The sequence below is a fragment of the Prorops nasuta genome, unplaced genomic scaffold (genome assembly GCF_024137725.1).
Source record: "Prorops nasuta isolate Cenicafe-Biocafe unplaced genomic scaffold, Cenicafe_Pnas_1.2 PNAS00004, whole genome shotgun sequence".
Lineage (NCBI taxonomy): Eukaryota > Metazoa > Arthropoda > Insecta > Hymenoptera > Bethylidae > Prorops > Prorops nasuta.
This window is the reverse complement of record NW_027116801.1, coordinates 5,914,507-5,931,445: the sequence shown is the minus strand read 5'-3', so window position 1 is coordinate 5,931,445 and position 16,939 is coordinate 5,914,507. Positions and strand designations below refer to the sequence as shown.

The 16,939-nt window shown below is 37.6% G+C and overlaps 1 protein-coding gene across 1 annotated transcript in view; it reads right to left on the bottom strand.

Moving 5' to 3' along the window:
• Window positions 1-1,649: 1,649 nt before the first annotated feature.
• LOC136772913 (uncharacterized) overlaps window positions 1,650-16,939 on the bottom strand; it is a 123,569-nt gene continuing 108,279 nt past the window's right edge. The window contains exon 6 of the mRNA XM_066726166.1: window positions 1,650-7,307. Coding sequence (XP_066582263.1) covers window positions 6,999-7,307 — 309 coding nt within the window. The 3' untranslated portion in view covers window positions 1,650-6,998. The remainder of the gene's footprint in view (window positions 7,308-16,939) is intronic.

Below are 16,939 nucleotides of genomic sequence, written 5' to 3'. Positions count from 1 at the left end.
CCGAAGTACCAGTAGTAGAACTTGTGCCGAGACAAATTGCCTAGCGTTACTTTAACACGAAGAACAGTAGAGAAGAGGCCTTTTCTTTCTTTTATTTTACCTCCCTTATCTTACTGCTTCTTAAGTAGAAATTTGTTGAAACTGCAGCAAGGGTCGATTTAGGCACATCATAGTTTTCATAAGGCTTTGGTAAAAAAGTTGACAGAAACATCAGGCCCATATTTGCATATAGTAATATAAGACTAACTGTGCTAGGTTAACTTTGTCAAAGCAAATTAATATTATGGGCTAGTAGAGTGATCCTTATCAGGAGTTGAAATGATTAATTAGATTCAAGCCTGAAGTATCCTGAAAAAGTTGTGCTCCGGTAGAAAAAAAAACTTGAAACCCAGATCTGGTATTCACAGGGCATCCAGACCTAACGATATCCGCCCAGGCCAGATCACGCCCTCGTAAGGGTTCTTTTAATACAGCACACCATTTTACAACCTGATCCGGCCCAGGGTAAAATCAGGCGTGCCCCAAGACCTTTCTCCTTGAGTTACTGCTTCTCTTTCAGCTCCTCATATATTTTTTTATGACTCCACTTATCCAGTAAAACTTATAGTAGCACAAATTGAAACATTCGGAGTAACTAGAATGATACATAAATATAATTCTATTGTTTATTATCAATTTCCCCCAACATTTGATATTTTAATTGAGTATTTTTACATAAATATATATGCTGCTTATGATTTGTACAGAAATATTTAAATGAGGTAAAAAGAAATGGAAATTTAGAGTTAGGCTATACAATAATATGGAAAACTGAAACACAGACATAATGGTATGGTATGTTAAAGAAAAAAGTTAGCTGTTGCAGTAAAATAGACCGATCGCCGAGTGCTTGGTGAGAGAATTTTCGAGCGTCTCTTTCTCTGTTTTTAATTAAATTCTAGGATATAGTCAGCTTGTGCTGGCGAGTTATTGTTCGAATTGGAGCGTGGTGCAGGTACGAGGGAATGAAATCTTGGTCTCTTTAGAAGGTCCTCGATCCAGTACCAGCAGGTGCTTGGAAAGCCTTCTTCTTTTCAGCAATGTCGTCACGTTCGCGTGCTCAGATTTGAAATTCGGTTTATCGGACCGTACCGCTCGACGCTATTCCATTCCTTATTTCATGACTCGTCTCGGCGATATTGTGGAATCCAACTGAGATCTTCGCTTAAGATCTATTCTCTGGACCAGCGTAAAATTTTCATCCCTCTTCGACATAGTAGAAATATATATTACATCGAAACATGAACTCATCCTGCCGCTCCAGTTAGGTAGAGAATTTTCGCAATACCCGAATTACTTCGTCTCATAATATCAATATTGCTGGTATAGTGTATCGTTCACTGAATTTTGTAATTTCGATGATCCAACGAAGATATTGCTCGTGTTTCAACTTGTTTTCAAAGTTAAACTGGAAGCTTTCACTTTTCAGCGAAATAATCAAATTTGCAATATAGTACTATATTATTTGTAAACGTATAACAATAAATTTATTTTGCAGCTCCAAATTAAAGCACGTGCTGACAATCGAAACTAAAATAAACAAAAGATGAAATTATTTTATTAAAATGTCGAATGTAATTTTATTATTTATTTAAACAGGCACAGTAGACATAATAAATTTGTTTATTAGTGATAAATGTATTGTTACAATACAGGAAAACAAGTATAATTTACAATGTTTGTATTATTAATAATCTTTCTTAGCCAGATTTTACAATTTCTCGATACTGCATCTAACCATGCAACAGCGTTTTTCATTTCTCCTCCATTGGATAAAAAATACGTATGATCTAACCTAATAAATTTATCAGAGAATTTAATATACACATTTGTATACGCGTGAAACACTTCGACAATTTACAAGAGCAATTATTGCCATATATGTACATTTTATAGTAATTTTTTTTTTATCATACCTTTGTAAACTATATCATAGTATATACATATATTTGATTAAATATAGAATTTCTCTTAGCTAATAAAATGCCACTAAATCAGTATAAAAAAATTGTAGAACCTGGATTCGAATATTTTTCCGGTATCTTTCTCCCGTTTAAGAAACGTATTTTAAAATTCTCCAATAATATAGTTAAAATTTCATTTCTAATGTTATGGTTGGGTTAGAGCTGAAAATTCTGATAATGATAAAATAATTTTTAATACATTAATTATCGTTAAAGTAAATTATAAGCATCGAAACACAATTTTAATAACAGAAAATCAGATTAAATTCGAAGCTTCAGTATCTTTTGTCAAATTTGACAAACTATGACAAGCTTCGTGCAATCTTTATACTCATTTATAATAAAATTTGTATGGATCAGTATATTGTTTTACAATAGCGCGCTTAAACATACAGTTATTCAAATCCAGTATAATTATTTCACACTTTAAACATTTATGAATTCAGCCAACTTCACAGTCCACGAAAATGTAGACTGCCTCGAATTGCCGAAAGTGTTTCACTTACACGAGTTAACGCATAGAACTCTGATAAACGAATTAATCTGTACATAGTCACTCTTCGCACATATACATAGTCTCGATTTAAAAATGTTCTACTTGCACATGGTCGATAATCATTTATGAAAAAAGAAATATTCACCGAACACTTGGATTGGATACATCGTGACACTTTTACAATGTCTTTTATATAGTCTGTACGTAATATCTTGACTTTTCCAACAATCACGATTACTCTAACTCAAAGTCTGGTGCGAATATATTGCAATCCCCTGCTGCTTTCGTTTAGGGCAAACTACGAGTGCGAAAATTCAAAATGAAATATATCATTCGAATGATATCGCTAAATATGGTAATAAATACTCTCTTTTGCTGGCTATATGAGCGTTCCCCTTTATCTCGACGAAAGTTTCGAGAATGTTGCGCAAGAACGGATATATAAAATTATGTCACATGACCCGTCCTGAACTTTTCAGATTTCTGCACGTTTTTACGCTAATTCTCCTTCGCGATCTACGAAACTTTTGCTTAAAACAGTTTCGAACAGCTTTATATCTACCAACGGATTTTCGTAGCTCGCGAAGGATTTTTTACGATAAAATGTATTAACAGGATTTTTTTTACTCGGTACTTTAGGGGCTTTTACATATTTTAATGAATACCACAAGAGCGTCTTGAATTTCTTCCCTATTGATCATCCCTGCTCTCTCCATCTCCTCACTGGCATTATGTATTTAAGCATGTGTTGTATTCGTACGATGTGTTATACAGAGGGATAACCATTATGCTACATATTCATAGACAATCGCTTCGTTTCTTAGAAAACTTTACCATTTTTACAATTCAAACGTATATTCACCAAATTACCTCGATACAATAATATACACGTGATATCTTGACTGAAAAATATCCTAAATAATAAATCATTACGATCTGGTGAATAGCTCTCTTCTCGAGGATTTGCAAGAAAATTCCTGTTACTCGTACATCGACAGCAGAGAGCACGGAACAACGTTCTTAATATTAGAATTATCTCTAAATCATTGGAATTACGAATTTTCGTAACAATGAATCACTTTTATTTAATTAAAATAGTAATATTCTTACAAGAGTAAAAAGTCTTAATATTCGATTACTTTCACTTTTCCTCGCAATATAGCAGAGCTTGTCTTTAATCAATAATGGATATACGAGGCTGACAGTTTAAAGGATTCGACGAAGTGTACGCGATAAAGTTTTGAATCTCCTGTTAGTTAAGTAAGTGAGGTAAGAGCAGAGGGTGCGTGAGAGCGAGGTGTACGTTTCGGGGTAGGAATAATGGTTATCCAAGGTGAATTGGTGCGTAGCCGGTTGGAATTTGTCTTCTTGTCTCGGGAATCGGAGAAATCGGGGAGTCCCGACGCTGGTGAGACGGATTTGCTGGCGCGTCTCTCAGGGTAATCGAGTCGAGTCTGGTCGAATCGGAGAATTTGGGACAAGGATTCGGGATGAGGATTCGGCTCCGGGAAGAGGATCAGGGCTGCCGCGCTGCTTTTCGAAAGTGGAACTCTGTGCGTCTCTGCAGCCTTTGGCGTTCGACGGGCCGTAAAATTGAAATATCGATCTAGCAAGGCTCCGGATTTTCACGAAAACACCAATAACGTTCGACGAATGTAAGATTTTTCGTAAATGCTTTTGCCTCGGTTGACCGATTTCCAAGCGTTATAATGCACGCGAGAAATCTCAAACCCGCGCTAATACAATAATATATATACATATATATACATATATATATATATATATGTATATATAAGAGAAACATTGCACAGATTTGATTGGACGCTCGTCTACCAAAACTATGAATAAAATATATATATATATATATACATATAATAAAAGAGCAGCCCTAGTTAATATTCATTAAAATCTCCGCAGCTTCCATTGCTGGGAAAAAAATATTTCCTCTCTGTTTCTTGTTTGGTGGTTTATTGGTAGTGCAAGCATGACGCTGGAAGGAATCATAAATCGTTGGGGAAACAATTTTTCTCGAACTTCATATATTCTATAAATATCTATCGCTGCTATCCATAAAAGCTTGATTCAATATGCTGCTTTAAGCAGCATTTATGCGCGCGGCGGTGAGCCGAGTAAAGTCATAAATTCCAGTAGGTAATAAATAACGGTTGGGGATCGATGAACGATGGTAATCAGAACAAGAACGTCCGTTGAAATAGCGCTTCCTGCACTGCAGCATCTCGTTTTCCCTTTGATGAAGATTTATCATTGAATCTTATGCAATACCAGTGAAATTTCTATTCGAGTTTACACTTTGTGATGAATGGCAGGGTAACAGCATATTTCACGCAATATTTATAAGTTTTAACAGCCTTTCCCACTTTACATTATACAATATCCTCTTGAACATTATATACGTAACACTAGTTTTATATATAGAATAGTATCGTACTTGTGATATTAAAGAAAGGGGAAACCAATGTGATAACGTTAATGGTAATTTTCACATTATATTAACATGTATGTGTGTAAAGTGTCGGTGATGTGATATGTGCATCGAGCCCATCCAGTCTCGGCTTAAAGTCTCTTATTTTTTTCATTTGCACCTACTATAAATACCTTGCTTCCTTTTTTTCCTATCTAATTCTGCAGCTATATTATTTATATTCACTCTATAATTCCATTGCTCATATTCCTAGCTCTTATTTCACACGCTCATTAAATCTTCCTTATAATACTTGTTCTTCATTCAATTTACATGCTTTTGCTCGCACGCACACATACACACGCTCACGTTAACTCGCCTATATTCCCGTAATGCCTGTGTGTGAAACGCATACGAATAATTCCACTCGGAATGGCCAGCCAACGCTTTTCGCTCTGGAGAAATTCTCTCTCTCTCTATATATATAAATGTGTGTGTATATAGCTACTTCTTTAAATTAAAAAAATTCTTTTAACATAGATTCACGAGGTAAGGTTTGATGAACGAACCGAGACAAATTAAAGAGTGGAAAGGGATTATAAATTGATAGATACACAATCACAAAGTACCTTCCGTTCCTAAAGTTAGATGAAATTTTTTTCATCAAATCGAAAATCAATTTTATCAACAAAAAGTTTCATCGAACATTTTATAAAAGACGTTACCCAGCTGTGTGTACTATAGATTTGGATTCATTACCGCTTCTAGCGCGCTGCCTGGACCAATTGTGACTACTTCCGATTGGCAATTGAATCGATATTCGATTAGCCATTAGCAGTAACCTTAAAACTTTAACGAGAAACGAAGTGACGGCCGCAAACCTCAATCCAAGAAAAACTTTGAGGATCCTTCTAGCTGGACTCATTAAAAGGATCAGGGGTTAAATATGATAAGAAGAAATCTGAACGTAAGTAGCTCATCAAAAATTACCAAGTAGTTTGCTGAAAGCATTACTTGAACCGATGAAGGCATCTTGGAAGTTTCTTCAGTTTTCAAGAGCATTCTAAATACTTCTGGAAAGATAACGTTCTTCACGTATACACACGATCACCTTTGTTATCAGTATGTATCTTACTACTTTCATTTTATTTTTCCAACCTCAAATATTCTTTCAATTATTTTCAATCTGTTCCTTTTATTCTTTCTCAAAGTCAGAGGGAGGCTCCGCTTTGCATCGAGTACTGCGAATCGACCAACGCCGTTCAGGAAATTTAATTGGTGTTTTATGTCGCCTACTGAAATATTTAAAGTAAGATCCACCTTTTTTATATACTACTTTTCAGGATTTTCCGTGAATCGTTCCTGTTTTCTCAAAGTAACGACCATGCCGAGCCCATGGCTTTCCACCCTGCTCACGAGGCTCGTTCTTTAGGCGAGTTCCCTCGCACAAGCAAAATAAAGCTAAAAGTTCCAGAAGAACGCGGCAGCTCTGCCAATTTAAATGGAGATTTTTCTTGCTTGAGCTTTCCACCGAGTCCTCGTTCTTGTTACTGCTAGGTTATATTTCCTTACTAAAAATCGACTTTAACTTTTCTAAAATTCAATAGTAACGCATGAATTTTATGACTTTCGATTCATCCACTCGATTAATTTTACTCGTTTTTATTATATCACAGATTTCAATCACCGTCGATGCATTTATTGTGCACGTTAGAAACTAAACCGTGCCAGGCTAATTAGACTAATAAACGCTCTATTGGATTAAAAATAAATAAATAAATAATACTGAGCTTATATATCGATTTTAAAAACTGGCATAAGATTTATCACAGGTGACAAATGAGCACGTGATTGGTTTTTTAACAACTGGTTTTAATGAATGTAGCGAAAAGCGTTGGCCTGTAGACTCGAATGGTGAAAGAGTCTATTAATTATTGATCGACCGCTAACTTGGGAATACCTTCAAGTTTAAACTATTACGGATAAGGATCGGACGATTGTACTGGTTTTCTCGCAGCGAAAAAAGCGCATCAATGACAAAAATAGCGTGCAAACGTATCCCTTAAGCGCCCACTGGTCACGTTGCAACCATATTTAAAATGAAGACCAGTAAGGGTCCGAAAAAGATTGCGCCAAGATTATTGGCTGAGCCCCGCAGCATATCACCAGCGCTAAGCCTCTGATTGTTCACGTAAGCCATCAGGACTCTTTTTTCCGTCTCAAATTTCTGCGAACCGACCTCGGCGATGCATTTGATCCTGACCAATCCCTCGCCCCCTTGGAAGTGCCTCGATTCAGCCTCCAATAATAGCCCCAGGCTGTTTGGTATTCCCAAGGAGCTGATTGGCTGCATTGGTGGATGCTGTACAGTGTTCTCCGCTGCTACCTGTAATTCATAGATAACCTATTTTAATTGAGAAATTAAACTGACTCATAAATTACTGTCTATAATCTTAATTAATTGGAATTATATTTAAATTTTTATACTCTATGGCTATAATCATAGGAAGTTTAACGAAGATTAGCGAGTCGTGTTATGTATTTAAGTCAAAGTTTTTCTTTATTGCAGTATATTAAACAAGTGTCCCAATTAATGCATCAAAGCTTTATTAAAGGATAACTACAAACCATATACAGCACGTAACAGACGCATTAAGCAGCTTAGATCCTGCTGCAACCCCTTTGAGATCAAAACCACTGCATATATATGTATATACGTATACTGCACTACAGAGATTCTACGAGACTGTTCATGACCGTTTAAACTTCATAGTTTCATCTTTATCCTGTTTTTAATTACATCCTATCCTCGTGATGAACTTAGCAGTAATTGTACATGCGGTGCTGCGACTAAAACTGTCCCTTTTTGGTCTGAGTGGTAATTCTTAAATTGAAAATGAGTGATTTTAAAAGGTTCGAAACATATTGTCCAAAAAAATGATGATTTTTTCCAATAATATAATCCAGTTTATATATATAATAAAAGCATGAGATGTTGTTTATATCCTGTTGTAGGACTATTTTGGTCAAGCATCTCTATAATAGATGGATTACTGATACTATATCAATCATATGCGCCTGTCCATAGGGATACCGGAAGATCATTGTTCGTCATTCACTCTGGGAGCATACTCATATACCTATTCAGTGTTTGTATACTTGCAATACACATCAGACAGTGAACAATCCTGTCATACGTGTTAATGGTCGATCATAAACAAATATTAATTATTGAATGATTTAATTCACTAAAATTGATGATATCGTTTGCTTGATTATTTTAATGTTAAAGGAATATGGGTTTAAAACTACTGTGTAAAACTGTAAAAAAATCCTTTAATAACTAAGGCATATTTTTTTCACGAGATGCTAAAGTTATAGAAACTTTTTTCATTTTTCTCCTTTAGTTGAATAAACATTTTGTAACTGGAAGCTGTTTGGTGAAGCCAACTTTAAGTATCTTTTATGAAAAATATTAACGCGCTGTAAAAATAAGCTTATTTTAGCGGAGACGAGATGAAAGAGAACGAAACTCGTAAAAGTGATGTTTTCCCCCTCGTTTACCAAAGAATTACAAGTTATCTATTTGCAAGGGGAAATTATTTCACGAGTATTAACTTGAGTGCAAATTTAGAAATGTTAAATAATATCGGAGAGTTGGAAATTGTATAAACTTATACACCATACATACATCAGTATAATCTCTCTCATAACATTTAATTAAATTACACGAAATATTGTAATATCGAGAGCTATATTTCCAAATAACACGAAATCTCTTGCATAACACCATTGGAAAAACAACTTGTAGGTAATTATTATAAATCACACTAGAATGAAAGTGGTAATCATATTTTTGCTCTTGAATATTTTGGTAAATTCTTTCATGAAACTGTTGCAATGAAAGTCCTTGTAAATTGATAAAGTGTATTCTCTTTGTTATCAACGTGTTTCTGTGTTTCAACCGAAGTTTTACCCAAGTGCTATTTGCTACTGACAATGCACTTGTACGAGATTTCTTGATAACAAGTATCTCCTTTCTACCTATTTTTATTTCCTTGAACTATTATCAGGTTTTTGCAACGTTTTTCTTGTAAACTTTACCCATACTGTACCCAAAATCTTGATCTATAATGATAATAACAATTGAAATCACAATAATGTTAACCATATAAATTATCAAAGCATATATTGGCTTCTTTTTTTCTCTACGATCAGTTATTGTATAAAATTTATATCGGAATTTATTGCCCGTAAACAAAAGTGTATTAAAATAAATATTATATCCGGATAATAAAATAACAGACGCACGAGTTTTATTAGCATATGAAAGGAAGAGTATAGAGGTATTCTCGATTTGGAATGAAATAGCTACATGACTGATTTTTCATTAAATTTCCTCAATCGAAGTCATTGTAGTGTAAACTCGTCAGAGGCGACACTTCATCGTTCTCCTTCGCTTTTTCCCGGGACGAAAAGAACAATTGCCTGGCGTTTCTATTTCTGATTACACGGTTCGCACGACATCGGCTTCTCGTCTCTAAGGTAGTAAATGCAAGATTTAATTTTCACCACCCTTGAATAGTCGGGGAAGTGCAATGCGGTTGCCGCTAGAGATTTGTCCACCGACTACTGCTCGCTTCGTCTTTTATCTTTCTACCACCCTCCCCCACCCCTACAACCCCTTTGTCGTCCAACATTCACGACTTCTTCTCATTTACTCACTCGTTTCTTTACTTCACCGCTCCGTTTATCTTCTTTCCTTCTTCCCACCCTTTCCACTCATTTCCCTTCTCAGCTCGCCTTTTCTCCGCTTCTATCTTTTACTATTTTTTGTTCAACCCTACTATATAGCCTCGCTCGAACTTCTCCTCTCTCCCTCGCTCCCTTTCTCTCTCTCTCTCTCTCTCTCTCCCTCTTTCTCTCTTACTCGATATTTTCTTTCAGCTGGTAGTTCCTTCTCGCTTTTTCTATTAGAGTCTGCATTGTCCTACGTCTTCCATCCTGTTTCCTCCTTGCTCGATATTCTTCGAGCTCCGTGGATGCTAGTTTACCCCCTTCTCTCTCTCTCTCTCGCCAGTTTCATTATTTTTCACTAGCTTTCCCCCTTCATCCCCCCTCCTCTTCCTTCCAGCATCCTCATTGGTACGGCAGAGATTAAGTGGTCGAGCGGCGACGCTCTGAACTTCCGTACATTATTGACCCTCCTACCCTCACCTTTCGCGGAGTCCCATTCCAGCCCCCACTCAGCATCACTAACTCCTTCGAGTCTTCTTGCTTTTATTCCAGCTTCACATCCGGTAGCGAGGTTCGACTGGAATCCCGAAGGAGGAAGCGATCAAAGTGGCGCACTTCGCGTGATTTCTCTCGCCTCCCTTCCACCCGTCTTTTCTTCTTACAAGGCAGTCTCAACGGCTGACAAAGCTCGATTTTGCTCCTGGATTCTACAAAGGAGCTACGATTTTCTCCATGGAAGCACGTATGTCGATGTTTAATGGTTTGCCGATCTTTCCATGTAATTTATCTTCCGCCTTTCTCTCCTTACACCTGTTTATTTGCCTTTTTTCTCTCACCCTCCCCGCCCCCCCCCCCCTCTTCTTACACACTCATACCACTATGTCTATCTGGGAGACCTCTTATTTATCACTGAGAAATCTGGTCATTATTGATTTTATCCGAGGAAGTTTTAAGAAGAAAGTAAATTAATATACACTGACAAGAGTTTGACAATATTTTGTTTATTTCGTTGATGAGTCACGATAATTTACTAGAGCTAATTACAATTTGGAGGACTGACATTTATAGATTATTCCAGTTTTCAATTGATTTTTCATAGCATAACGTCTTTCTCAGAAATTAACCTCTTATTTATCAATGAGAAATATCGTCATCATTGATTTTATCAAGAGAAATGTTATGAAGGAGGTAGAAACATACGTTATATACGAGCAGAGCTTGAGAATATTCTGTTTATAGCGTTGACGATTCGCGATAATTTACGAGAGGTAATTACAATTTTGAGAATCGACATTTAGCCATAGATTATTCGTGCTGGTCAATCAGGATTTGGGCTGGTTTGATCATTTAGTCGTTGCATTAGCAGAGCGCACGGATAGGCATTTACAGCTTCGCGTGTACGTTCTCTTTCCGCGAGTGGCTGTCTATCCAATTCTACCATCTATCCCCCTGCCCCTCTCCAAATCTCTCTCTCTCTCTCTCTCTCTCTCTCCATCCCTCTTTGTCTCGTTACTCAATGTGCAGACATGCGTGTATGTTTGATGAGTTGCTTGCCACGGCATGACACACTGCATAATTCATCGAGATGCGCCATTTGCGCGATGGTCACCAGTGAGGGACCATTTGAATTTTGATTTGCGAATAGAAATAAGCGGACTGACGGAGCCAGCCAACTTCGTAGCTGAAAATTGCTCGCGTCACTTGCCAGGATACGTGTGAAGAATGTGCCGCGATTTCATATTACCACAGCGAGACGACCGTCCCGGATCCCACTCTCCGCTTTGTTCAAAATTTCATTATATGTAAAGCGCCCCTGCGCGATAAATTTTTCAAATACAGTTTACGTCAGGATCTTATTAAAAAGAGAGGTCCAGCTTGGGCGATGCGTGAAATAACGACGTAATAATTTGGTGCGTGGCAAATGTAGCCTTAAGGGGGTTCGTAGCCTCGCGCGCGGGGAAAACACTCCTCTTGCTTTTGATGGGAGTTCCGATAAAAAAAAAAAAGTGTATTCCGATGTGGGTGTAATAATAAGGTGAGGGCTGACGTTAAAAGGGAAGTAACGCGGTAGGGAGTTTTATAAAATAAAATCAGAACGAATATCTGGCAATCGTATCTCAGATCGTTATCCGACAGGTTTTCCAATGAGAGATAAACTTTTATTTCGAGACGCGAAAGGTTTACTGCTCGCTTACAGTCCGTGTGCCCGATCGACAGGAGTTTTAAAGCTTGTAAATCTGAGCCGGTGGTTGGCCAGCTTTCGGTTTATTGCTGATTTTAAGCACCGCCAATATACGCCATATGAGTGCCTCGTTACTCGATCGTCTGTCGAGCATTTGATGTTCCAGTACTCGCACCGATTGAACTCATTTCCAACATAATTATTTCCACCACTGTAGTAGCTATATATCGCTCTCCTAATCATACTCCACGATTCCCAGTGATATACCTGCAAGCGTTTTTACTTCCCTCGTTGAATCGATCAGCATCGCATTTACTAATCCACAACCTCTGCTTGGCTATTGGTTAGAATTAATTCGGACGTTCGAAAATGCTATTTAATTTTTCTACGTCGAACTGCGATTTATAGCTAATAAATTTACTAGGTATACGTACTACCAAAATGTTTGCTATCGATCCGGAAATACGTTATATATATGCGTTTCATCATTCCTCCCTTTTTCCCTTTCGCGAACAAACCGGCAAACTAATTTCTGTCGGACGGACGTGACACTGAACATTTTTCGCGAGTATGCTCCCTCTCGGTCGGTTTGTAGTTTTTCGAAGCACATGCAGTGCAGGTACATCGTGACTTATTACATCGCGAAAAGCAGTCGTGCACATACAATCCTCGTAATTCATGCACCTCTTTTACATCCTTGCCAAAAACGATTTTTTATGCAGTACCTATCGTATAAAATTTCAACTTAAAAACCCTTTGTATTAACATAGTCATACACTGTATTAAACAGATAAAACCAATTACAGTTTGTAAAACACGTTCACCCTTCTTTGCTGCTTGGCATTCTGCGGGAAAAACGACAAAAAAGCTAGTCGAATCGTTTTCTCAAAACATCCTATATTAAATGGCTTACAGTATAGTGGCTGTAATGAGGTAACAGCTGTCATTTTTTGACCTCTATACGGATCATCGTGTTTGCCAGTAGTAAATTTGAAATTTTTGCTCATTTGTATTGCTCGGGAGAAAGCCAAAACGATTTATCTTGCACACGAATAGTATTATTATCACACTATCATATTGTACCATTAAACCCTGTAAACACTACCCTGTAATGTGAAATAAGCTCTCTCCGTCAGGTAATTTATCAAATTGCATGTTACTAATCGTTATTACTACACGAAGTATTATCGCGGTTGAATCTATATCCATGCTGCCTCTTACGGTAAACTAATTATAACGTTAACGAGCCATAATATATCTTCCTGGTTTCCAATTACTCGGCTTTTATTCATCATATTATATTTCCTATTCTTAAACTTGAAAAAAGTCTCAAGACCCTTTCGCTCCATAAACCATCCAAATGGAATGTACCTGATGTGAATTTTCTTAAAAATAATAAAGCACCAACGTTACTCTCTGTCTGACTGCAAGTGGTGCCATCAAAGTGTGTATGATAGAGCAACTGTAAGTGATAAAACATGAAAATAAACCGACAACTGCGGAGAATATCAAACGCACGCACTAGCTACTCTATTAAATTTATTCTTTAATTGTGCCATTATTTATTAGGAAAAAAAATATATACGTATATATATATATATATATAACACGAAAGAATCGTCGAGTTAAATAAATGAAAGCTGAGATCCACAGACGGAAAGCACTTTGAAGAGCAATATTTGTGTGAGGAAAAAGGGAAGAACGTTGGATTTGAAAGGAAATTCTTTGGAGATAGGTGTAGTATGGGAAAAAAACGTCTAGGCTGGAGGAAGGAATCGTTTTTCTCGTGCGAAAAGCGTACACAAACGCTTGTTCTTACACGAGGGTATCATTTCCGCGGTAACATATGTATCTCGTGACGAAGGATATCGATAAGTGGATATCAGGGGGGAGGGGAGAGAGGGAAGAGAAGAGAGAGGAGAGAAAAGAGAAAAGGGGTTCTCTGGAGAGGGGCAAAGAGGGGATGTTGGGATAGGCGAGGGAGAAAGGAAGAGAGCCAATGGGCGTGTCCCAAGGGAACATCACGTTCGGAACGTCACGTATCCACGGGTACGTATGGCGAGAAGAGTTTTTCTCCATTTTTCCTCCAGCTTTCATCCTGCAAAAGGTCGGATTACCGATTAACTGATGTCTGCAGCGAAGCAGCGCGATTCCTCTCGATGCTTCCTCGATCGGCTTCCCAAAGAGCATGCTATAAAATAGGAATGGAAGAATCGCATTTTTCACTGGCACCCCCTCCCCCCTCCGCCCCTCCACCCAGCCTTCCATCCTGCACCCTCTACCACACTCCTCCCTACGCATAGCACGTGCTCGATCATGTTCGACATTCTTCGTCTCTGTCTCGAATAAAAAATTGGACCAGCACAATAGCTCGATAGAACCTCTGAAATTCGACGATTATCAATAAGATTCACCTTTCATCGATACAGCCATCAAAATTTGTCCAATCATTTATTTCGTGCAATGGATATCAAAGCTAACCGATTCGAGGAATTCATCCCTTTGAAGGTGATTTTTCAAATGGTTATATTCTATTTTTATATTTATTTTTCTTATTTCGATAACGGCCGATTCAAGTCGTATATTCTGTGCGTTAATAGTAAATATCACTAGTCCTTATAATATTGGAGTATGTGTATACATTCGTATTGTGTTTATTGAAACTGCTTCATCATTTGATGGTATTTCAAAATGGAAGAAGATTGACAGCTAGATTGGCATGGTATTTGTGTTTGGCTATTGTCTAGTTCTATAGACGATCGAATGACTCGAAGTTTGTTTTGCTCGGAACAAACGCATGCGAAATCAGCATCGATAGTTCCGCAAGTGGAAAATCAATGGTCGGATACATAACAACTAGGCGAATAAATCTGCCACTTTCTCTTTTTCAAACTTTTTTTCAGCTCTTGCTCCCTCTCCTTTATTTATGCGTTCTTCTATCTTTTGCATTCCATTCCTCTGTTTTCCCTCGTTTCTCCATTCTCTTTTTCTTTAACATACGTTTTCCATCGGTCGTTCCTGCCGCTCTGTACGGTTATCTTATCACAGTCACGCAAAAAATTCATAGCACGCGTTTGTTTAGTACGCAACGAAAGAACAGCCCAGCCGAAGAGTATTTCTGTCAGTTTTTATTCGCTGAATTCACTATTGGAATATAAATTTGCTAAAAAAAAAAATAGTTAAATGGAACAGGCACATCGCCGCTTATACACAGTACACATTGCTGGGTAATTTATTTTTTCAAATAAAAATTCTCCTAACTCTTTCAGCGGTAAAAATAAGTTTAGAGGAAAACTTTTGCAATTTAAGCTACTTTTACAATAAATTGAAGGCACCGATATGGAATTGCTGAATTAAACGTCCTTATTCTGAATATAGTTGCAACCGGAAAAAGTTTACCTATAATCTACTGTAAAATACCCAGATAAACTGGAGTTAATATGGATGACACAGTGTTTCGAGTGATCAAGATATATTAATTCTCGTAATCATTTTTTTTTTTTTTTTAAATAAAAGATTCCTGAATAACTTCAAGATCTGCAGTAAAGATAAACACATATGCAAGTTGACCGAAATATTCACTGAACCATAAAAATATGATTCTCCGTTAAGATCGTGTACATGTACGATAGGAATTGAATTTGAAATCAATATAGCGATAGCTCGAGGGTGCAAGAGCAAAATCTTATTTAATCTCTATTACCTATTTATCTTACAAAAATCTGTAAAAAATAAATGGTTATTGCAATATACAAATGCAAAACTCGTATCAATAATACGTACTATAATATTTAATCCGTTTAAAAAATATTGACCATTCGCGATATTATTCCAAGCAGCATCGAAGAAAGTTCGAAAAAAGTGTTTACAGCAGTGATATTTCTTTTTAACCGGATGTAGCATAATGGCGTTGACAATAAAATGGGTATTTAATATATTGTAAAAGCGGAAGCAGACCGTCAGTGGATAAGGTGGAGGTTGGCGTAATCAAGGTAGGCACGTGTGTGGATTAATGGTTCCGGCGATTGTCGCTCCTTTCGCAATAAAGCGGGAGCGGGAATCGTGATTTCGTGTTTACTTCCGGTCACGTGCCGGGCTACGGTAAAATTTGCCGCGGGTCTCGCGTAATGTGCGAGCGTGCGCGCATAAACTGGCCGCATACAACGCAATATCGCTAGCCATTACCAGAACGTTTACGGGTGGGGCTTACAGCGACTAGCCGGACCGAAATGACAGGAATTACCCTGCAATATTGAGTGAATTTAATGAGGGTCATGGCCTCCCGCGCGACGTTGTTAATTCTACTTATCAATTAGTTGATAATCCAAAGAGCTTAAACGCATAGCCTATATTAATGACCAACCGTCTACATGCGTCTTGATAAATGGCCAAATCCAACGAGTCAACCTGAACAGCCTGGCTCTGACGTGAAAATCCGCAAAGTTATACAAGTGTTATCTTCGACCTTAAATTCAACAACGAAGGGAGAGAGGGGTGTAGATATAAGCAGAAGAGTCCCGGTACGTTGCAGGGGTTGGTTGCTATTGGCGTGTACTAGAACGAGAGGAGCTTTAACTGGGTGAGAAATGGGACCACATAATTGTATATAGAAAAGAAACTGCGCGACGTGTTCGGACTGTGCGTATAAAAAAGCTTACTTTTACCTCTGTCCAGTTTCAATATGTAACCGAAAGCAAGAGAAGCTACCCAGGGAAATGAAACGCGCTGCCGTGAAAATAGTTCGAATTTTACTCATCGACAACACGATCAAAGCTGTCCCCGGTAAACAGCCCTCCTGGGATAGCGACCTCACCCTTTTTCCCTCTCAATTCACCATCTCCACACCCCTTTTTTCCGACCACACTCACACCCTTCTATTATTTGCCGGAACACTATGAATTTCGTGAGGTAGTTTCTCCAATGAGGATTATTGAACAGATACGACGGTTTCCCTTAATGAATCGTTAAAAAGAACGTTTTTCGATTTCCGATTGGCTATAAAGATTAGTCGTGACTTAGCCAACTGAGATTGGAAGCTGTTGGATTAATCTGCTTTAGATTGCCCTTTTCTATGACTCTCTGTTTTTAAATTCCACACG